At 42.2% G+C, this 24,691-nt stretch overlaps 1 protein-coding gene and 1 long non-coding RNA gene across 3 annotated transcripts in view; one reads left to right on the top strand and one right to left on the bottom strand.

The window, feature by feature from the left end:
• The window catches only part of LOC142900826 (regulator of G-protein signaling 8-like), an 18,110-nt gene extending 3,223 nt beyond the window's left edge, over window positions 1-14,887 (bottom strand). The window contains exons 1-3 of one of the 2 annotated variants that reach the window (XM_076045369.1): window positions 14,648-14,887; window positions 2,083-2,190; window positions 1,585-1,646 (exon numbers count right to left, since the gene is read on the bottom strand). In XM_076045369.1, the coding sequence (XP_075901484.1) occupies window positions 1,585-1,646; window positions 2,083-2,183 (163 nt within the window). In that variant the 5' untranslated portion in view covers window positions 2,184-2,190; window positions 14,648-14,887. The remainder of the gene's footprint in view (window positions 1-1,584; window positions 1,647-2,082; window positions 2,191-14,647) is intronic. The other variant, XM_076045370.1, reaches the window with a different exon arrangement.
• Window positions 1-24,691, top strand: part of LOC142900829 (uncharacterized) — a 162,424-nt gene that overhangs the window by 1,188 nt on the left and 136,545 nt on the right. The window lies entirely within an intron of this gene.

Here is a 24,691-nt window from a genome sequence, read left to right as displayed (position 1 = left end):
TGAGTTTGACGTGTTGCTGTTTTCCAACATCACAGGGTGTTCTTGCACTAACACAACATGTAAGAGCGGGAAATGTTCACAGTTCAGCCCCCCAGCACACACATAATCCACTTTGGACACTTAGGATCGACACGAAACACAGCCATGTTTAACAATAACACACTGTTGTCCTTTAAATCAAATTTGGCCAAGGTAAATTCAATATCCTACCCAGAGAACATTCCGTGCTGTCTTCTCCCTCGCTTTGACATAACTCGTACATGTGTACATGTGTTGCGTTGTGATGCACAAGTCGTAGTGTTGTAGTGTAGTTTATCGCTCTAATGCGTGGTCAATAGAAACCGGATACGCAGGTGTATCGCACTCTCTCTCTCCCTCCCTCTCACACAAGTCCAATGTTTTGCACAGGTGGCATTACAGTTGTGATGGTTATGCACCAGACAGGGGGAGTTATATCATAACCTTTATCCAACACAAAACACATACTGTTCATGCAGGTGCAGAATGTTCACAGATTTATTTTAACTGTTGTCTTATGCATCACCTCGAGGTACAATGTGAGATATTTTGTAATATAGCATTACATGATATTGAAGATGTGAAAAGGCAACAGGCATTTTCCTTTTTTTTTTTTTTTTTCTGTTTTGTTATTTTTCTTTGATATATAAAGTCTTGGTCAGGCCTCGATCTCAATACTCTCTCGTCTTGATAATGCCTCGGTCTCGGTTGGTGTGGTCTTGACTACAACACTACCTCATCCTCTTTTCTTGACTGGACGGGATATTGCGTTCCTGTAGTAGGCCACCTAAAATCACCAGATTTACAAAAGTCATGGCGTTTGCAGACTTTTTCATTTTTCCTCACTGGCTGTGTAACCTGAGAGACTGGAGACTAACCTGTCAATCTGTAAACAAGCACATCTGATTTTCTTTTTTTTTTTATTTGGTTACCACCACTAAATGTTCAGAGTGCTGGTGCAAAAATCAGGGGATGCAGCGAGCGGCTGTGACTTGTACCCTTGCTTCAATCTAAAGCTTGTAAGAGATCCCATTTCAGAGCGGTCGCTTTCTGGCATTCGCATGAAAAGGTTTAACTCGGCCTTGAAACATAGACTCAAGGTCGAAGGGCTCCAGAGTGGAGAACACCAACTACCATTCAAGCCTGTGAAAGGCTTTCTCAATGAGACAGAATGGAAATGGCTGCAGCTGAGGTGAGTGGGCCTCACAGAGACACAAGTAGCTTCAAAGACACTGAAACTCATTTCACTGGAAAAGAAAGACAATAATCTAATCATAGTTTTTAATTTGCCATTGACTTGGTGTCAACTGTGTGGTTGGAAGTAACATTTTTTGCGGTGGGGAACGCAGTGTACGCACCCCTCAGAAACCAGAAACGAGAGTTACGTTGGATGAGTTCAAAGGGGAGAAAATGGACATGGATTGTGGGGGAGGAGTGAAACATAGAATTGACACAGGAAACAGCAGTTGTCCTAAACGAAGGTTGGGTCTCATTTTGCCGACGCTGACTGTACAGGACGTAGCGGAAGGCACTGTTCCCGTTGGAGAATAGAAAATGATCACTTACGTTTGTGCGAGAGAAGATGATCAAATGATTCTGACCACCGAACAACCTCATCCGTTGATAATCTGACAGAAAAACAGCCAGAGGAACCAGATGTAGTGATATATCATTGAGAAGCAGGCTTCTTCTGTGACGTATCCTTTCCATAGAACTATGCCGTCCAAATTGGGGGAAAAAAAAGTTTCGCTTTCACCGTTGGGTTAAATCGTAATAATGTATGACTGTAATCATTTTTATGCAATTGAAAAGTATGGACAGTATATTGTGCAGGAGCAAACTTCAAAAGTGATCTGTAATATGCAGGCACCAAAGTACAGATAAATGAAATTTTCCTTGTCTTTCACCATGAAATACAAAAGTAACTGCCATTATATTTGAGACAGACTAACAATATGTCGTGCCAAGCTGAATCTTTAAAGTTGCAGCATCCAGGAAGTTGTTTAACGAAACAGAAGCTTCAGTTTGAGTTGTTGCCAAGACTGACGTGTTCATAAGACTCACTTCAGACACCTGGCGGTGGTTTCATGGGCAGGAGGCAGGAACTCGGAAAAGTCGCTGTAGGAATCTGACTTGTTGGACAGGCAGCCGAGTCTGGTCTTCATGATCCTGCTGAAAAGATGCAGTGTATTATTTTCTAAGTCGTTTTTGAATATTTTTTGAAAAATCTCAGGAAGGCATTAAAATAATCTGTCTTTTAGCCGGAATGCTTGTCGCGTTCATGGTGATCCGTTGATTACTGAATAAAGTGATCACACTTAGATTGTGATCTCATTGCCATGGAAACCAGAGGAGACCAAGCTGTTAAATGCATACATCTAGACAAAACACACAAGAGTTATAAAGATCAGACAGACAAAACAAAGTCAAACACACCCTCTGAAGTTGGTCAGTGGAACATGACGGACTAAAAAACCTAAAAGCCAAACAGGGCAAGTTAAGATAAGTTGTCATAGTGGTAGAGTTGTCACACTGCAGCCTCACAGCAAGAAGCTTGTGGGTTTGATTCCGTGGCCCTAAGTCTCTCCATATGGAGCATGATCTTCCTGAGTCTCTGTGGTTACTCTCCAGCTAATTCCGACTTCACCCCACAGTCCAAAGACATCCACAATGGGTGAATCAGCAGTTCTAAATTGTCTGCCGGTGTGAGTTGTTTCCTTCCTTTCTATGTGGCCCTGCAATGACCTGGTGGCCTGTCCAGTGTATCCCAAGACAGCTGGAACAGGCTCCAGCACCCTGCAACCCTCACTGCAGTAAAAGCACTGATAGAAAATGGATGGATAGCATTTTTTTGGAAGACTCTTTCTTCTTCTCCATCAGTGAGGACCAGTAAATCTCTATCTGATGTATTTTAATTTCTAATGGTAGAGCATGAATAACTTATAATTTTTAAATATCACAATGTATCATGTATTAAAAAAAAGAGGTGAAATGTTGAGAATAATGGAATATTCTTCATGTTTCGGTCATTATATCACACAGTTTGTGATATAGTTCAGACAGTTCTGTGTGAAACCCTCAGGTTGAACCATTTGTGCTTTCATGAAAGCACCCCCACCCATCCCCGCCCCCGCCATCACCTTAAATGGCATCTTTCTTAATAGGGGCAACACGGGTAGGCGCATCGCGTTGTTTGTTGATGTTTGTCGATGCATGGACCTGGAATTGGGAACATTTTATGAAATGTACCGTTCATTAGCTTAGCGAAAGCCATTTGCTGGAGTAAATGGGCTTCAAAGCTTTGTGTACTCCACACAGTGTTTTATTTGTGCCTGAGCAATTGCATCTGAGCACCAGAAGTCTGCGTACCTAAAGCCTGACTTTGCTTTTCAAAACCTATAAGCCACTCTCTGTAACTATCAGAGGGATATTTTTTTTTTAGACATAGTATCCATATTAAAATGGGATGGTGCAGTACAAGACGGGGTTTTGTTCTAATTTAGTACTTTAATAATGTTTTGCTGTCACACACATATGCAGAGACATTATTTACAGCAATTGCAAGGAGTCGCCACACCAGAGGCTTGCAGCATGATACCGCCGAAGCAATACTTCCTGGCTCATATCCAAGTTATATATCGGACATTATATAGATGCACTGGACTGCAGAGGCAGTTTCTCATCTCATAATATAGCTCTGCACCTCATTCGTTAATGAACAGCTATTTTCAAAGGGGGCGGGAAAAACAACGGAGAGAAATAATTCGGGTGGATTTAGGAAGGTTCAAACCATGGATTACCTGCTTGACGGCTTAACATCCAGGTAAAGCAGCATGTGAGTTTCCAGTCTTTTTTTTTAAAGAAGCATTTGGATTGGACACGACTGTCCAACAGCACTGGGACGTTGAATCCCGGAGCATAAAGGGAAGGTGTGGTTATTATTTATTCACCATTCACCACCAAACCCATTAGTAGTTCGGGTGGTGTGGGGGTCCCACACTATTTGCATAAGAGGATGACCTCAATAGGTACTGTAGCCTCTAGTTATTGCATAGATAGATACATAGGTAGATATGATCTAAAATGATGTGTGAAATATATTTATTTTAAAGTGGGCTTATTTTTGTGAGATAAGATGATTTAATTTATTTCACCCATCCTTCCGGTAAAGAGTCCATACCATCATACACTAAGGGGAGGCAAATATCTGGTCATGTGAGAAGAAGCCTTGTGTGCTACTGGACATGGTTGGTTTTTTTAATGCAGTGTTTAAGGGAAATCTGCCAAAAGTCTTCCTGGAGTAAAGCAAAACAAAGACTGCTTCCAGTGTTGTTATTGTTCTGTCCTAATAGAATGTTTTTATTAATCGCACAGTGGGGAATGAAACTGCCGTACATGCACGTCCTCCCTCTATATCTATAGCTATATCTACAGCAATGAAATCTTTTGGAAAACACTTTGTGTTGGAGGCTTGTGAGCTGGATGTGCAAAATACTAGAGTTGAAATCTGAGCCATTCCAGCTGTTGAGCGACGTTAACATAAAGAGTCGTGCCACCCAGTTGACATTGCTTAATCTGCCCTGAATGCGCCGAGCTGCCCCCCCGAGCCCCCCCACCCCATACCCCTCCCCAAATCTGCATCTTTCCTGCTGCTGCGAGCTGCGTTCCTCATCAGCAGTGTGGCACGGACACGTGCCGCCGCTGTGCTATTTATATAAATCCCTGACAAATCCATGTAGTCAGGAGGAAGCGGTGCATGTTCTATTCAGCCATGCAGCAAGGCCGGCTCCTGGAGGAAAGAGGCTAAAAACAGCAGCGGCACTCTAAATGTCCTCCATATACTCCAGGACGCCTCATAAATGTGTAAGTACAGGAAGCAGAAATCAGACGTCTGCTGTGCAACATGCGTAGTGGGACTGGCCGACAAGGAAGTGAAAACCGTGTCTTCATCTTAATGTTGACGTTTCCAGCTCTGTGTGTGTCTCTGTGTGTGTGTGTGTCTGTGTCTGTGTTTGAACTTTTTTGATGTTACCTAACTTGGTGCAATGCAGGTTTTCAGAATTCCCACCATGCCCCAATTTTTCTTTTAGACGCTGCCAGACGACGGGTTGCATTGGCTGACACGCCACGATGTGATTACGAAAGAGGATTTTTCTTCCCCCCCCCCCACGATCCATCCAGATGAGATTGATCTAATAGGAGCGAAAACCTCTCTCTGCAACACGGAGCGTTTTCCTGCATGGCCTTTCTCTCCAGTCGAGCCGTCGTCATTTATTTATTTTGCACTTAAACGCAGAGTTCCGGTGCCTCCATATATACGTTGCACGCTTGCATATGCATGAACGCTCAGATGCACATATGTTGTTATACAAGCTCCCATTCCCCCACCTCACCCCGCCTCCCCCAGTAGACGGCTGCATGTGCGCCGCGTCATCGCTCGGGTCAGAGCAGCGTCACAAGTTAGGGGTCAAGTCATTGCTCTTCCTCAGGCCGCAGGCCAAATTCAGTGTTTGTCAAGTTTCATTTCCGGATGATTAAATCAGTGACGTCACAGATTTATTTTATTTTTTTTTTCAATTTGTGACGGAGACGCGCTACTGTTCATCCTAAACATAAACAGGGGGACAGAGTAGCTAATAATGTGCGTGACTTGTTCTCCATACACCAAGCATTCTACCTATGGATGTATTATAAGAACTGGATACCGGACTGGCAATATGGCAGCGTGACGATTTTTCCCCCCAGTGGCCACTTGAGGTACTGCATCAGAAAAATCCCAAGAGCCCAAAAAGCATTTTTTACAATAGGTTGCAATACAAAAATAAAGGCCTTTAAAAGGGCTCACAGGACAACTGTGACCTGAAACGTGATTCATAGCAATTCTTTCTATTGTAGATTTTTCACTTTCAGTCGTTTTTTTTTTAAAAATGATAAAGGCCAGAAGATCAGCAGAAAAGAGTTTATTCCCAGCGTGACGTCACGACGTCGGACATGCTAATATATACGCTAAGTGAGCAACTTCATCGAAACGATTGGGCCGCCATCTTGGACCCTGGAGGCGTGGTTCTACCTCACCTGCTGAAATCAACCAGAGGTCTCAGGTCTGCAAAATCTAAATTGCTGTATCCACTTTACTTGTTCATTTGCTTGTTGTGTTCTTCTACTTATCATTATTTTATCATAGCTTCTCTTTTCCCACCTCCATGGTCTTTATTTTTCCTCCCTCCCTTTCCATGCAAACATTTTATCCTCTCCTCCTTTCACTTTCCTTCCGCCCTGAGCGAAACCGCTTACGGGCATGTGTCTACTCGAGGTAAACAGTTGACTAATGTCTGGTCTGCTTTAACATCCGTGCCAGCTCCTTAATAATGTCATCGGAGCTGTCCTGCTTCCCCAAAGCCTCATACATCAGTGGCTGTGCGCCTCATATCCCAATTAATTTTGATTTGCGGTAAATTAACTGGCTGTCAGCCTTCCCCTATTTTTTTTTTCCATGCACAACACACTTCACCTTATCTCTGCAGGGTCACCGTGCTCTGTCTTCAGAACTGCTTCTAGGACAACGCGTGGCCTTGTTACCCCGAGCCTCTAATTACTGGATCAAATTTGGGCCTTTTTTTATTTTGAGATTTAAAAAAAAAAAAACAGACTGTACAGAACTTGTATCAAGAAAATCATTCACATATTGCGTTTCTTTGTTGTTCTTGTGACAGTTAGTGAAAGAAAATCTCTCATTGAAATGAGTGCGTTTCCCACGTGGCCCCATGAAACTGAATGAAGCCGATCCAAAATTTTTGAAAGCCGTAAAAAAAAAAAAATGTCAATGTGTAAATTACACTTGTTCAGGCTGCATTTCAAGACCACGCTCGATGCTGTTTTTAGACTCATTAAGATGCACAGTGACTCAGATCACAGCATAGCAGAGCTTTCTGATGGGAAATTTTCAACTTGGCACGTCCAGACTTCCCTCTGTACAGCGCACGTTTGAGGACATGAGTCACAGGAACACAACTGTGGTCTCGCACTTGCGTGTTTTGCTTGCACGTCTGTGTGTTCGAGCAAACCCTTGGCCCCGAAACGTGTGAGGTTTTTGTCCAAGAATTTGATGGGTCGTCAACACCAGCGACGATGCAAAGATGAACGGATATAGGTCTATTTCTGTCCTTGCGGAGATTCCGCCGTGCTTCATTCTGCTCTGGTAGATTTCAGGACAACAGACTGTACCCTCAGGAGATGCAGGGGAATATACTCTGAAGCGGAGACGATGCAGGGGAATATACTCTGAAGCGGAGACGACTGGAGCTGCTTGTCTCTGCTCTCATTTCCATGTATTGTTATCTTGCAAGACCAGAACTCGGGGGACGCGGGGGGTGAGGGAGGGGGGAGAATAAAACCAGCGAGTGAAAATGATGCTGTGCTCGAGAACCCCTGCTGTGCCGAATAAACAGGAGCCTGTTGCGTCAGATCCGGGACAATTTTCCAGGAAAGCACAGTTTCAAGGAAAAACAAAAATATTGGGGGAATGAAACAAATCTACTGTCAGGTGTGGATGCTGGAGAAACCGGGCGCATCCGTTTTGCTGTTTTCTTTAATTGCCATTTGCGCGTCGTTTCAATGTGATTATACAATTTACTGATGTTAAGCACGGGCAGGTTTTTTTTTTTTCTTTTAAACTTAATTATTGAACTTTCCTATCCTAATGTCCCTCAGTGCCAAGAGGTCTGTGTGCGGTCTGTAATCACAGGCTGAGCTCTAATGCTAATGACTGGTGTTTACTGGCACTAACAATGAGATGCAGTGATGTCTGACGATTCCATGTCAGCTGTAAGCAGCCATGCACTCCATGCTGATGGAACATTTGGACCGTATTGTTGACGCGTGAGTACCACAAATTAGCATTTCCCCTGCTGTTGTTTTTAAAACTACATTTTAAGGGATGCGTATAGAAATCACTGCACAACAATTCATGATGAAAAAAAATTACAAAATATGATAACATGTAACAAATGTGAAAAAAACAACAACAACAAAACAAAACATTTCCTCCTAGACCTAATGTTCCATTCGGCCTCTTGGGACGCGGCACCTGAGCCCAGTGCTCACTTCAACAGCCTTGTAGGTTAAGCCAGGGTAAGACGCACCATGTGGCATCTGGAGTCATAACACCCTGCTGATGCTATTTTTTTTTTTTTTTTGGAAGTTCTTTTCAGAAAGGTGCATTCATGCCCTTTAAAATGAATCACAGTTCCATGCTGAGCGGACTCGCCATTCTGTATTCATTCAATTTGTTTCCAGTTTACAATCGCATGCACATCCTACAATATGAAATATGTTTGAGATTAGAACTAGACTGGGGTGGTTTTAAGGTGACACCGTCGGCTTGGCTTTTATAACTACATATTAAATTATAACTCGCACAGTCGTCGTCACGTCACTCCCATAGTCCGTAGACCATCGGGGCACTTTGATGATGATCTATAGTTCACCCATACATGCAACTGTTGCTGTTACCAGCATCGTTTCAATTTGATAACTGAGAAAATTAAGCTTGCAAATTTAAAAACAAATTGTTTGCCTGCTTTATATTAGAAGGTTCTCGTACATCTCTTTTATATATGCTTAATAGTGTCCAACCTAGATGCAACGTAATGGGTGATCCAGGTCATGGAGACCAAATTATGAGCAACCGTGTCCTAGTTATTTAAAGAATCTTGGATAGCATTTGAAAACTGTATTTTGCACTTGACAGAAAGTTTTAAAAAAAGAAAGAAGCTGTTTTAATCTACGGCAGGGAGTCGAGCGCGCTGTTGTCTTTGGCAGTGTTGCAAATACTTGAACTTATAATATAAAATAGCAGTTCTTTTATACAGTGGGTTAAAAAAAAGTCAAAGTCAAACATGACTAATTCCAACTTGCATGTTGAAGCGCATTCAAGGGGAAACACTTCTGAAATAGAGAAAATCCCCAAATGGAGTGTGGGTGTGAATCTCAGGCCGCTGTTTGGGGCTGTGAAGGAGGGCAAACAGGGTTCCCTAATCTGGGGCTGAACATTTGACTTGGAGCTATGTCAGATTACACTCAAATAAAGCTGCCTGCCACAGGCTGGACAGGCCTATTTAAAGCCACTGCATGCCAGTGGTGCTCAGGATGATAAGGGCAGAGGACTGACTCACTTCTGGAGAGCATTTTGCTTGGTGATAAAATTAGAGCGTTTCATCTGTTGTGGGCTATTTTCACGCATGACCGAATGTACCGAGACGGAATAGGCTTTTGTTTGCACGAAAGTTTAAAGTCAGCACGTACACGTTTTTGATATAGTGATCATTTAGTGTCCTCCCGTGCATCCTTAAATGTGTGTGGTGTCGCTTTAACACACAAGCACGTTGTTTTTGTTTCTTATTGCTGTTAAAGGTACAGTGTGTACAATGCGTTGAGAGTTATTAAATAAAAAGCTTAACATATATCATCTATAAATATATGTATTAGTATACAAGTGTTGGAATCTTTGTGTTCATTCTCGTCAAATCTCACCCCGCAAGAATTACGACAATTCTCGCAGGATGTGATTCTCAATTGCGTTTGTATTTATTTGTTTATCTTTGTTTGCTGTCAAGAATGATTGTTATATTTTTCTCTTTAATTACTTGTAGTATTACTCGTAAAAAATATTCTGTCTCCTCCTCGTCCAAACATAACGGCGCCTGGAACTGGTCACATGACCCCGTATGTCACGTCCGCTGACGTGTAAATGCAAATGTTGTCATGTTTCCATGACATTTTTGCCATATACCTCTGTATGTCCGGAAAACCACCTCATGAGAGCCGACAAACCTTTCAGCGATGTTTGAGAGGTTTTTTTCCCCCCAAAGTTGAGGCGTTTCGATTACCAATTTTAATTGTGATATTTTGGTTTTTGCGCGATTTTTGAGGGGTAATGGAAACGTTGCAACTGAAATGCGGTGGAATCTTTCATGCATTTTGGGCATAAATACTGTACTGAAAATTATATAAGCCATATTTTGAATTCGCCTTTCGCTAGGTCCCGTCCTCCGTGATGACTGTTGCTCTGACTAGCTCGCGTTCACTTCTGCTTCATTCACATAGCACTTTTAATGGAAGATATTCCAAAGTAAAAATTATGTTGAATTCGGGGCAGAAAGAATTGAAATATCCTTTTGAGTGTCGGGGTAAAGTGAATGAAGTGGTCATATGTGCGGCGAGCGTCGACTGGCCGGGTGCTCGTACAGCAGGCTAGTGCTAGTGTTGGATGCGCATACAGGAAGCTGGCGCCATCTGGCCATTGCTGGTGGCCAAATGCTACCAGTGTTAAAAAAAAAAAAAACCCAAACAAGCTACCATAATACTGGCTGTCTTGCATGACGATGACTAAGTGACACGAACAAATGGTTTAAATGGGTATTTTTGCAGGAATCTCATAATTATGAGAACTCGACATGCTTGTTGCCAATGACAGCAAGCTTAGGAGAAGGAGGGTCAGCGAAAGAGTGCTGCAATATAAAATCTGAGCCCCCACTGTCATAAATTGTTGTCTTTAAAAAAAAAATCTATGTTGTCAAAGCTACGGTCAATTTATGTTTTTCTGACGCATAAGAGCAATGCAATGTTTTATGTAATGATTAAAACACACACACACACACACACACACACACACACACACACACACACACACGCATGTACGAGTATATACTGTATGTACATACAGGCCTGCGATTTGGTTCCCATCAGTGCAGTGCACATGTCCCCTATCTGCGATCCTGCCCTTAGCCATTTATGTAATCAGATTGTTCCAGGGATTTATTTTGCATTTCACAGCTCCAGTCCCAGACCCGTGGATCTGACAACTAAAAGCATTGCTCTTTGCTAGGATTTGTGGCTGTTGTCATAGAGCCAGCACACACTGAATTGTGGTTCAGGATTGGGTGTCGAGCATTTGAATCTAGCGCCACCGTCAAAATACCTTGAGGCAAGTCTCCCCATTAACTGATCATTGCGCAACTTGTCTGTGCCCCCCCCCCCCCCCCCCCACACACACACACACACACACTTTTATCTAAGCAGGCATATCAACATGGTCTAAATAAAGAGTATCACAACCATCAGTTTTCAGTGAGAATGAATCACGGGTTAAGGGAACAGCAGTCTTTCCGTTGCCACCCTCGCATTACTTTGACTCGAGGCATGGAGACAACAACATAGCTGTACATCCACATCGAAGAACTGTCCATTCTTTCACTTTCAAGAGGGAATTTCAACTGGATTCTGAAAGAGAAGGAAAAGAAGGAAGCATCCAACTGTTTCCATCTAATGTCATCACAAACTGACTTATTACGGCTTCCTTCCTTGATGCAAAGCAGGCCCTTTGACTTGTTTGGCTTAACCTTTTGTTCTGTTGTTTCTAGGTGACTGTTACGCCTGCTGCCGTTTGCTGGGGAATTGTGTGTTCCTCTCTCTCTCTCTCCCTTGCTCTGTGTGTGTGTGTGTGTGCGTGTGCGTGTGCGTGTGCGTGCGTGCGCTTATGAAAATTCGACTTGAATTTGGGCCACTGGTGTGTGTGTGTATTGTTTTGTTTAACTTGGACACAAAACCGTGGCTAAATTTAGAACGTGACTGATGACACTGGTCTTGTTAACTGGCGAAAAGTCAAGGGAGTTCATCTCCACTCCCTGCATGTTCCCATTTTAGGAATATCTTAAGTATCAGCTCTGGTGTCTGGTGTTACTGAGAGGATTGTCTTTATTTTTCACTGACCTCAGGGCCTTAACCAAATTATCACCAAAAATGTCAAAAGTTTGCCATTGATGCGCAGGATGCGAGCGACCTTACAGCTCTTCACAATATCGACATTGTCAATCATTGTCATAGTCAATCGAATGGCAGCAACTGACATGGTCGATGTGACCTGCTGAAGTTCCGAATATGGAGATTTTTTTTTTTTTTTTTAAATGATTAAACATACTTTGGAATGGAACAACGTTGTTGGTACCAGGTGGGCTCATCGAAGTATTTCTTCTGATCCAAAATTTCTTACGCATTTGTTGCCAGGCGTGATCATTTTCTGACTTGTATTATATTGTCAAATTCTGCGTGGTGTGTGATCAATACTTTGCAAAATTTCAGCTATTAGGATAGATTGACCCCTTAACTTCGTAGCTAAACTAATTCATAAGCAAACACAATCAGGATATGGATCCTGTGCATGTGTAGGTCATTTGTCTGCTACACACACAATCTCACACATCTTTTCACAGCCCATAATGCAGGATTACTTCGGTCTTGTTCAACACAAGAAATCAATAATAGACAATGAGTTCAGAAAAGAGATGCTTTTTTTCAGTTCTGGCAGATTATTTATAGGTGAAACTGCAATCTATGCTATATTATGCTCTACGTCCTACGCCACGTCATCGCCCTATTCCTCAAATATGGCGATTTTTAAAGGAGCCCTACTATGGCCATTTCCAGATTGGATACATTCATAAACAAGGTTTGTTTGGTCAAAAACCTCCTAGTTTGAGCTGTGCAGACCTGAGTGAGAGTACAAGCCTTTCTCTCACTCGGCCTGAAGAGGCTGTTTTTGCTCTTGTCCTCCCTCCCCTACCTGCTCCATCCACGGCTCTGCTTTGGAGCAGCCCAGTCCATTGAGATTGGTCAGCTGCTCAAGCCTACCAGCTGTCATGTTGTGATGCCCCGCTCACATTTTATAAAAGGAAAAAAAAAAAAATCTGCAGAGGCGTTGCTATGATAATCAGGTCAATGAATGCACAGACAACAATAGTCTGGCACTATCATGTCATTATAGGCCGACAGAATGTGTGAAGTATTTTTTTCACCACTTTACTGGTTCTTAAATCAGCTCGGAGTCTAGTGGTAGAGTGTCCGCCCTTAGACTGTTAGGTTGTGGGTTCGAACCCCGGCCGAGTCAGACCAAAGACTGTAAAAATGGTACCCATTGCCTCCCTGCTTGGCACTCAGTATTCAGGGTTGGAATTGGGGGCGGGGGGTTAGATCACCCAATGATTCCCGGGTGCAGCACTGCAGCTGCCCACCGCTCCCTCAGGGGATGGGTCAAATGCGGAGGACAAATTTCGCATCCTTCGGGATGTGACAATCACTGGGACTTTAACTTTTAACTTGAACTTTTTGGTGTAAATAATGAAGGGAGTTCTGAAGGAAGAAGTCTCTCTGCCCACAGGTTGAGAAACTATTAATTGTTTAAGGCCTGTAAAGGGTTTACTTGCACCATCAAAACTTTATTACTCACTTGTTTAAACTGAAGACATAAGCGTCTGTCTACCAGGTGAGCTGCTGTAGCAACACTGGGTCAACACTGACCTCCACCTTTAGCAAACTGGGTTAGTCTTTTTTTTTTTTTTTTTTTTTACTGCACCGGCTGCCCTCCTTCGTGGCTGTCAAAACAGAACAGTCTGATATTTTCCTCAGGATGCCCGCACGGTAACCTTTGTCGACACGAAGTAACATCTCTATAAAACAGGTCTGCAAACTGTTCTCAAGCCATGGACAGGGTTTGTATTCCACACGCATATTCATACACGGCCCGACAAATCACTGATAGCACAAGTGATTGTCTTTATGACTATCTCTTATATAAGAAACCTCAAATGTACGGTGTAAGACAATTAGAGCAACGAGACAAAAATCAAATACATTTTTTGAGATTCCATTCCAAGATTAAACTTAAAATAAAGGTAAATAAAAAGAAAAAGATAGATAATAATATAATAAATAACAATAATAATAAAAAGAAAAATAAAGATTGAAATTCAAATTTCAGTTCTCTGAATAGATTCGAAATGTTGAGAATCAAGTCGTCGTCAGTTTTTGCGATTAAAGACGAAAGGCTCTGTGCATAAGCCTCGTGACGTACTTCCATTTTTACCAGAGTAGTTTCCTGTTTACTGGGGGTAACGTTATGCAGCAGCGACCACTTGCGATAGCTGCCAGCGTTCACAATCAACTCTCAACATTTCAATTTTTAATCTTGCGATGTTGACTTTGATCTTGAATTTTTTTTTTTTTTGTTGCTGTCATAGTCAACAGCCCACAAAGAAGGAGCGACGGTGGTTCATCGCTGAAAATGCGATTGTTACTGAGAGGTCTGGAAAGACTATGAACTGGAGGCATGGACGTCAGAGACCTCCTCCATGTCTTGACAGCACCGTGAGCGACAGTCACTGGACTCACACGCCCTCAGTGGGTTCAGCACAGTGGAATTATGTGGAGGGAGGGATTCTAGGTGGCGCTCACAGGAAATGATGCGATGAGCAGTGCATGCAAAAGCAGCGGGAGTCCGGTGGACACTCAGCCCCACGCACTGTACTCGAGAAACCCTCGAGATGAGCTGGACAAAGGCGGCCGGCGGTCTCACGTGGAGCTTCTGCATCACTGGTTGACCGCTTCCATTGTTGTTTCACCCTTTCAGCAAAAAAGCTGATTTTTTTTTTCAAATTATTTTTCTAATAACGCGGACGCATCTCATTGGGGCAACAGCACGCAAGCGGTGAAAACAGCCGAGACCCGCAAAGCTCTGCATGCAATGAGGAATTACATAAGACTTTTGTCAGTCACATTATAAATAAGAGGCTTTTACCTTGAGTCCGGTTGCTGTGAGCGAGATGCTTTCTCCCCTTCTGCCTTCGCCACTGCCTGTTCTCAGCGTGCACCTTGACGGAACGCCGCCTCTGTCTTGCAAGGCGCGACGGACGTGTGTGCGTGCGCGTGTGTTTGTCTGGATGTTCGCGGCTCACAACTGCAAGATTTCTTAGTGTTTGCAATGCCAGCGAGTGGGAGCTGCGTGCGGCATGCTCAGTGGTGTGAAGCTGGGGGGGTGGGTTGGTGGTGGTGGTGGTGGGGGGGGCGACAGAGGGGGGGAGAGGAAGAGGAGATTGGAGTGGAGTCGAAGAGAGGCAAAGAGAGAAAAGGGATTTGTGTGCACAGGGAACTCTCCAAGGACAGCCGAGCACATCTGTGGAGTGGGGAACGGCTGTTCACTGACTTCACAACGTGCACGGCATCAGGGGGCGCCGCTCGACACCAACGCCTGCCGCAAGGCTGTCAAAGGTTGCGAGGCGAAGCAGCCGAGAGCATATTAATTCACAACGCCACACGGAAAATAACAGAGGAGCTATTTACCGTGCCGAGTATCATCTTGACTTTTTCTATGTGCAGACGGAAGTAATCAAACAATAACAATATCAAATAATAATACCAATGGTAATGAGGATTCAAAAAAACTGTTATCGACAAATGGCTGCATATTTCTGCAGCAAAGGAAACAGGTTGGTGGCGAGACAACTGAGGGTATTGGAATGTCGACGCGCAATTTTTTTTTTTTTTTAGCGTCGTCCTCTTGTTAACGGAGCCGGAACGTGCATGTTAGTGCATGTAAATCTCTGCCTTCTTCCCTCTCCATTGGAACTGTTGCCCTACGACTCTTTAAACGGTGAGAAGATGGAGGCCACGCACTGTGCAAATCAGCTGCAACTTCTGAAAACACATGAACATAGCATGAAATGTGCCCCCAAAAGAATGCTAATGTCGGCTAGAAACGATGCTGGCTATTAGTGACAAAACTTATATGTATAAATTCAGCACAATTTTAGCTAATGTTTGGCATGTCCAGCTCGTTCACTTGACAGTCGCACGTTTGCGGCATTTTAAACTTGCATCATCACTCAACATTTTTCTTGCTCCCTCGGCAGGTGTTCCTTGACTGAAGATATGAGGGGCGTGAGCGCAAAGCTTCTTCCTCGTTGTCCCTTTAAGCTGCCGTCTTGTAGAGTTCTCATTTTCATAGTACAATTATTTGGCAGGCACACTGCAATCTTGTGGATGAAGATAGTGGATGAAGAGGAGAATTGTTTTTGAAGCCACATTCATTGTGTTTGCGTGATGTTGTTCGTCAGGTCCTGTGCATGTAGTAGCTGCAAGCCCTGAGACACACATGCAGTTATATGATACCACATGCTCTGATTTCTGTGCAATAGAATCTTTGCACTATCATTATATTAACCATGCAAATATTTCACAGGGGAAAAGTGCCCTTCAGATTACCTCTGCATGCTCTGTGCACACAGAGCTCTTATGTAACACTGCATCATATCTCAGGAAACCCGAACAAAGAAAAACATCTTTCCATCATTGGTGTAATTAATTACATATATCAAATTGCCTATTTTGTCACTGCATCTCCGATCGTGATGTTACTTAAAGCAGTATGTGGCGTACATATGTGAATTCCATTCACGCCGTCTGTTTGCATTGCCTAACATATTGAAGATGGTATGTAACAAACGGAAAGCAAAACGGACGACGAGAGAGAACATTTATTGGAATCGCAGTCTGAAGATGAAGAAAACCGTTGCTGCCGAGCTGAGAGTGTGGAGGAGGCGGAGGCGGAGGCGTCCTGGCAGGTTTTCTGCAACTAAATAGACAACCCAAGTGTTACATAAATGCATACAGACAGAGAGAGACACACACGCACGCACACATTTATACACGCAAGACACAACATGGAAAAGCGCTGCCCACAAGCAAATGTTCTGTCTCTCTCCTTGCATACATGCACACATATTGAGAGGGTGGCTGATTGAAGGACTAAACCTGCTCATTTGTGTCAGGAAAATCACTGACGACCCGAGACATGGTGTGCATTTGCACCGGCAGCTATTTTAGTTTTAGTTTTTTCGACTAAAGATAGCCATTTGGGTGTTTATTTACTGTACGGGTGAGCACAATTACATAAACACATCTATTACTCCATAGGTGCAGAGGGATGAGATGTTTACCTCTCAAGTTGCAACAGTAAGCTCGAAACGCGAGGTTTAATCTTTGAGCGTTTGACTTTATGTCACTCTGCCTGTTAATTATGAAACATCTGTCTTTTTTCCTGACTTAAAGGCAGATTTCAACCAATTGGCCTCAGTCACTGAGTTTTGCCTCACACTGAGCTTTACCAATCAACATCCTGCTCATCCTCCTTGTGTTTATTTGTTGCAGTAAATCATTGGGTTTATAATTAGGAGAATTTGAGTTGCACCTGTTAAAGACTGCAATTGGCTCTGATAGTGGCTCTTATATGTCGTTCTTAGAGATGTATCTCATCTTGTTTTTAAGTCCTTAAAACATACAGCTGGGTTGAAAGCAAAGTGTCGTTCCAAGCCAGTACTGTACAGTAAAAGGACATCTTGCCCCACTGCCCAAATGAATTTTAGAATAGACTAGAAGTAGTGCTGTCAACGTTAACGCCTGTGATTAATGTAAAACAATTAACATGGTACTATTTTTGGATGCTAATTAATCACATTGTCACACTCCGGTAGTGTGTACCGTTGCAAACTGGTTGCCAAACACTGATAAACGGCAAGAAAATAACCTGGCAAAGAGAGTGTTCGCCATTGGTTTGTGCCAAACGTATTTAATCTAACCAGTGTTTTACACATTCATCTCTGCACCGATAACACTACCACAATCTATTAAACTTCTTGTATCATAGTATTACGTATTGCGATCGATCATGATTAATCAAAACCAATGAATATGATTGTTTTTAATGGGTTACCAGCACCAAGTACGAGCATTCAGTTTCACTGAATACAAGATACGACAAAATTGGAGATGCTACTACTAACGGCGCAAAACACAGAAAAAGAACATATTGGAAAACTATCAAAGAAAAGCCACAATTTGTTCACGTCACACATACCACCCAAATTAACATAAAAAAAACAACAAAAACAAAACATCTCGACAATAAAGAGCAGGCCTTCGCTGAGGCTCAGTCCCGAACTAGTTTATTAGTGTCTCCAAATGTAGTTTCGAGGAGGGAAGTGGTTTATATAGGTTTATGTTGAATGTCATTGGCAGCACTTTGGCAAACTGTGACAGGAAATTGCTCACACGTGAGTATTCCAAATGTTGCCCCATGCTTTTTCATTCCGTACCTGCTAATTTCAGCGGATGAAAACATCGGACAAAGTCGAGATTTCAGACGATGCATCATCGAAAGCCCTTTTCAAATGTGAGGAAGCAATTCAGAAAAGCTGAGTGATGAATGTTCACCCACACAGTCGTCGAGAGACGCGTGACCTTCATGACGTTGCAGCTGTATCACAGGTTCCCCCTGCCAGACAGGCGACTCTCTGGATGACTAATCGGAAATCTTCTTCCGGAAGTAACAGTTTCACACGTCCTTCACCGATTAATTTATCTCTTGTATAAGCACAGACTCTCCACCCCTTCTACTAATGTGCAAATTTCAAATGTCATTATTGAAAGTCCAGAAGATGTGTGCAGAGAAAGGAACATTATAAAATTGTTTCTTACTTCCTGCTCAAACTAACAGCATTGGTAATTACCAGAAGATTTTTTTTTAGTATGTGGGCTTATACGAACACCGCAGACAAAAATGATGTAAATATAAAGTGCGCTCCCACCTCATACACCCATTCCATAATAAATAACTGAAAGAAATAACATTTTAATAACATTTAATATCAATTTTTTTATTTTATTTGACTTAAATATGTATTTTTCATACTAAAATTGAATTTCAATATTTCAGTTTCGCTGAGTGATGATGGCAAAACTTGATGACAAGAACCTTTTTCTGGTCTTGTCTAATGCTTGTTACAAATTGTACTCTCCGATAGATTGGATTCTAATTTTGACATCAAATCTTCCTGCATTTACCTCCTCCATTTTCCCATTGGTGATTATGACCCTCACTTTTATTATTACAGCTTATGAAATAAGGAGAAACTGTATTATGGCTTACACAAGTGAGGGGCTTACAGAATTGCTTAAATAGGTTCATGGATGTAATGATACAACTAGCACCTCTGTGCATTCTAAATTCATCCTGCAGGCCTAAATATAACTCAGCCTTCAGTCTGTGTTGTTGTGTCTGTCTGTGTGATTATGTATGCCCAGAGATTGCAGTTTGATGGCTTCATCCCATGTTACACTGTTGTTGTTTTGATGGTGGTTGCTGTTGATGTAAGTTATGTTAAAGAGTGATGAATCAGATTGGTAAAAAAAAACAAAAAAAAACAACCTTTGTGTTAGTTGTTGCTTTTCGGGTCATTTCAAATTGAAAACCACCCAAATCAATCATAATGTATGCTTACATTTTATGCACACTACATCATCATAACAGTGTGTCCTGACCGTCAGGACGGAAAAGGGAATATAAAATAAATAATTGCAGTTGTTGTGTGCCATCATCAGATTAGAGCCCCAGCTGTCATCCCAAACAGATGTGAACAGTCGCCAACATCACAGACACAGAACATCTGTAATTGTACTTTAGAAAAGAAAAGAACAAGCCATCAGGTGGTATATATGCAGTGACTGCATGGCAGGAAAAGAACCACTGCTCTTTGTGACATCACAAAAAAAGAACAGAATGTTTATTTCTGGAGACTGGTGACAGTGAAAAGATGTTTATTTTTTTTCAAAAACATTGCCAATCCCAGTCTAGTGAATGTGAGCCCTATAAAGTTTTTTAAATGGAGAAGAATGCACTGTGAGTTAGTTGAGATTAGTCGAGTCCTCAGTGAACAGGGTGAGAGGGCAAACTGATACAATCAGGTCAAAGGTTTTCCTTGGAAGAACGGTTCCAATGAGGATTCTGGAATGACTGAAGAGCTACGTGAATCCGACAAGGATGGGAACGGTGGATGACAAGAACTGTGCCGAAGAAGCCTGAGGAGAAACGGTGGCGTTATAAACGGAGCAGGTGCTCCAGAACTAAAGTTTGTTCCTCCAGCAATGACGAGAGAGAAGGGGAGGACAATGGACAGCACGTGTGAAGAAAAAGTGCCCATGGGTTCCAGCTGTTTAAGGTTGTCCAGGAGCTCAGCAGGGAGGTGAAGAAGCTACAGATGAATGCCAGTGTCTTTGGAGCTAAACTACCTTTTCCGTGATGGATTTATAATCTTATCTTTCACACATTTGTTGTCGTACTTCCTTGATCTGTTTTGTTTCTATTGATGCTGCACTAGTTTGCAAACGCAGGAATTTGTTATGTAGCTATTCAATTAAATGAGATATACTCATGCTTGCGACTTGGCTTAAAATATCCTACGTATGCATTGACAATGTGGATGAGAACGAAAAACTGACGCAATCTTTTGCACAGTTTGGATTCAGGATCTCCAGATGATCGATGGGTCGCACCAACACGTATGTGATACATCCCCCTCCCTTCTGCTCCTCTCACCTCCGAATGAGTCAACATTAAACCCACGTGCACAACACGTGATGATGGGGAGAGCTCTCCCCAATTCTGCCTGCCGTGGACCAACTGCTGTAATGGAAGAGTGGCAACGATGTAAATTTTTCTTCTCAGAAGAGACAATTCTGCTGAGCTTTCTCCTGAAACAATGGCAACTTGTGTATTCAATGGGGCTCTCCAAGAAGGGCTGATTCTATTCCAATTCTGCTTCTCCCACACAAAGCCATGATCATACCTCTTGAAGAAGAAGGGGGACACAAGAAAATCAGGAGGCTCATGTACAAAGACTTGCATGGATTATAGATTATTCCTTTGCAGGTCGATAGAGCAGCACACTTCCAGTCTGGTCAAGGTAGGGAAACCATCCCATGAGGTTGACAGTCCTGTCCACAACTGACCTTGTCAATGACTGGGCATCACTGTATCCCCACTCTCGTTCAGTAGGTCAGGGTCACGGTCACCTGAGGTCCATTCATATCATTCGACATAATGTGCAAAATTTGTGTTTCCATTGAGGAACTTTACATTACACTAACATAGATCACACTACAAATGCCACTCTGAGCTGGTTCTGCATGTCTCTTATTGATGTACTCAGGGCTACTCAACACACAAAGGAAATCACGGGCATTTTGGAAAGGTCTGAATTTGTAGTTTGAACCACAAAGAACATCCACGGTTATTTAAAACCACAAGCAAGTAATGACAGTGTGAAGACAGGAGGCACATATGGTCAGTATGCGTCAAGGGATTAATATCAGGACATTAATTACCTTTTTACACACCAAGGAGCCAACCATCGCTCACCATGCCAGCTTGTGGTCTGTTTCCCCTCTATGCTGTTGGCCAGGATGAATAAATTGTGCCACCTCGACACAATATTAAGCAGTTGCATGCATACATCACAGATGACCTGCATGTCGATGGAATGGAAATCAACTGCATTGTCTGGGAATCTGATATACCTGGTTGACGTACCAAATGATTCCCTCCCACACAGCCACTGGTATGGTTCAACTCAGAGTAGACTGGCTTATCCCCGACTGGTCTGTTAGCTCTCATTGGAAGGTCTCTGGTGCCAGGAACTCCACCGTGGTCAACACCTCTGTATGGGTACGTCTAACGCATGGCTCCTTTTTGTATTGAGTTCTAATAAGGCACGCGGTTACAATAGAACTGCGGCAACCTGAAACAGCTCAGGAGCCAGTTCTCATTTTTAGCCAGTGCACCCTGATGGTCTGGTCCCTTCAAATTGCTCTATTACCCACGTCTTTTAAAAGTGCCAATACTGCCATTGATGGCTTGCTGCTGGCTCCACCTGCTACCTCCTCACACAGCTGGTCCTAGTCCTTCAATTAAGCACAGGGGAGGAGCCACAGACCTAATCAACTGCCATTCAATTTCCATCTCCCGACCGCTGTTGAAAATCCTCCTATTGCATTCCAATTACTATTTATTTACAGTGGAAGAACATGAAAAAAAAAATACATGGAATATCCCTTTGAATACAGAATAAATGACACCTGACAAACCTACCATACATAACAAAAGTTAGCTCATTAATATGCTTAGAGGCAAAGAATTTACTGGCCAATTTCAGCTTGCAGCTGTTCCTGCTAACCATCTTGGTGGTGTAATTATTTTACTGTTGGGTCAGACGTGACGGCGCATGCATCATCTGCACACATACTCGGAAAAAGCTTTTTCTCACTGAAACAGCCAATGCTAATACAATATGTAACAGAATTGAAGCATCAGGCGCTTCGACCAACCTGCTGACTATCACAGTACTGGACTGGTTTTACATAGCCATTTTCTTTCAATTGGATGATAATTGCAGCACATGCTCTGTTGATTCCGTCATGTTCTCAGAAATCCAAACTTGTGTAAGCATGCCTCAACACATTTCCAATAAAAGAGGTTATTCAAACAAACATCATCAGCCACAGCTGACAGAATCTGACCTTTCTCCAATAGTGCTCTGAGCCTGAAAACAAACCAGTGTGTTGCCTGGCAACCACATGTTGCTTATGTTCTCTTACTTTTGTCAGGCCGGGACTCAAGACAGGATTCGGACGCAGAGATCTTCAGATTTTTCGGTTTTTATTAGAATCACCAATGACCTCTGAACAGAGTGACCAAATAAAATGCTATAAAACTCCGACTAGTCTGACCTGCCTCCCAGAATAGTCCGAAAAGGATAACAGAAAATCACTCCAGTAGGACAATGGTTGATAATCTAAAGTTAAGAAAATAAAACAGAAAACACCTCGACAGGAGGAAAAAGGCTAAGAAAGAATATACAAATGAAAACGCTCCAACAGGAGGAAAACCAAGCTAAATGGGAAAAGGCTATTAAAAGAAACTAGGACTTGAAATCTAAACTGGGCTATAAAGGTTACAAAAAAAATTAATAAATCACTTGTCTCAAAGTTTACTTGCAGTGCTCTCATGGCTGTGGTGGCTGCGCAAACGGACAACAACACTCTGGCGCTAGACAATGAAGACACAGGCTATTTAAGCACACGGAGGGTAATGGGGAACAGGTGAAGACAATAAGTAATCAGGTCAGGCACACAAGGGTGGGCAAGCACTCTGAAACGAGAGGAGAGTTAGTCACATTTCAAAATAAAACAGGAAATGACAGGACTAAAAAAACAAAACCCAGACCAGACAAACCTCAACAGGGTGTGACAACTTTTTAATCCAACTGCCAATACCGTCTTAAAGTTCATTCGGAATGTTTTTGATTCCAATATTAATATCAATACTATTAATATTAAAATATTTGGAATTGCGAAAAAGGTATACAAAGATATTTATACATTGTTTTCAAAAGAAGATATGCAAGCATCTGTTTGTTTTTCTTTTTTAAAGCTAATTTAAAACTGAAGAAATACTAAAGAATCCCAGCTGTACAGCATATTTCTGGAGATGAAACACACAAAAAAAATGACCTTTTCTCCTTCATTCAAGTGATTTGTTTGTTCTTTTAGTTGATTAAAAAAAGGAAGAAAGGAAAAACGTCTTGTTAAGACAGTAGTCAGCTTAGCCCCAACCAACCAAATGTTGCCGGGTCTGCAGACCAGCCGCTCATTATGTCGTGAGACATTAGTTAGGGCTTTCACAAGTGCAGAGAAATCCCACAGTATCCGGCAGGCTTCCTCAGTGTCCTCTTTTAAAGAGATTTTCAAAATGTAGTTTTATTACTCAGATTTTAATTTGTGTTTTATTTATGTTTTATGGCACACGAGAAGAGTAAAGTGTACCCCTGTAATCATGTTTCTTTCAATGTGCTTTATAATTAAATCATTACTAATAGGTAGTTATGCCCAATGCCATTTTTACTGTCATTAATATAAATGTATATTTACAATAACAAACTGAAAATGCAAAGCTCTAACCTTAATAAGCAAAACAAAAATATCAACCTTTGGTTTTAAATAATACTCAAAAATGAAGTGTTTGTAAATACTCCCTTCAAGAACAGGTTTCTTGTTAAGCATTTACGTATTGATGTAAGTCCGTGTCCCAGCAACAAACAGAGGTGATTTCCACGAAATGACATAACATCCCCCAGGAGTCCCTTTCAGAAAGTAGGTTTGACAGACAGACACACAGGCACACAGACAGACACACAGTCACACAGACAGGCACACAGACAGACAGACAGACAGACAGACACACACACACACACAGTTTGGCCCCGTGTGAACGTGCACCAACCTTGAAATTGTTTCAGAATTTCAATAAATCTGTTTAATCTCTAAATGTTCCTTGTTTTCATAAGGTTTAAGTGAAATCAAAAAGCTCACATAAAGTTTACAGAACTGACCTGTGGTCTTTGTCTAAGATTAGCTGCCTTAATTTTGCACTTTTTCTTTCTTTTTCAGCAGCTTCTGAGCACACTTTTCTTCCGCAGGGTTGAACCTAAAAGAAAACAAGTTTATACTGACGAGAATCAGAGCTGGTCTGCGGTGTCATTAAGGCGTTCTGTTTTTGGAATTTGAAGCTTTGTGCTTGGAAGAATAAACTTCCGAAAAGTGTTTTATTTATTCATTCACAACACAATTGAAACAGTTATGCTTAAATTGTGCTTTGAAGAATAGTCAGTGCATCATGTGAGAGTCCTATCCCATCTCTGCGCTTAAAAATAGTGTCTGAGCACTCAATGGCTTTCTTTCTTCTTGCTTTTGTAACTGCAAGTGCTAACACAATTAGCTTTGGTTTACTTAGTGTTATTTTTGTTTTTCTTCCGTTCTCTTCACCCCCACCAAGGGTACTAGACACTGCATGAAAAGCCATGTATCCGGGCTGGAATATTCCTGTAAACTCCTGGATACAGCCCAGATATTCAGGAGTATCCCTGTTGTTACACGGAGCGGAATACTCCTGGAT

Source organism: Nelusetta ayraudi, unplaced genomic scaffold (genome assembly GCF_046127955.1).
Source record: "Nelusetta ayraudi isolate G7.1 ecotype Tasmania unplaced genomic scaffold, CSIRO-AGI_Nayr_v1 ptg000084l, whole genome shotgun sequence".
In the NCBI taxonomy this organism is placed as follows: Eukaryota; Metazoa; Chordata; class Actinopteri; order Tetraodontiformes; family Monacanthidae; genus Nelusetta; species Nelusetta ayraudi.
This window is presented reverse-complemented; position numbering and strand designations above follow the sequence as displayed.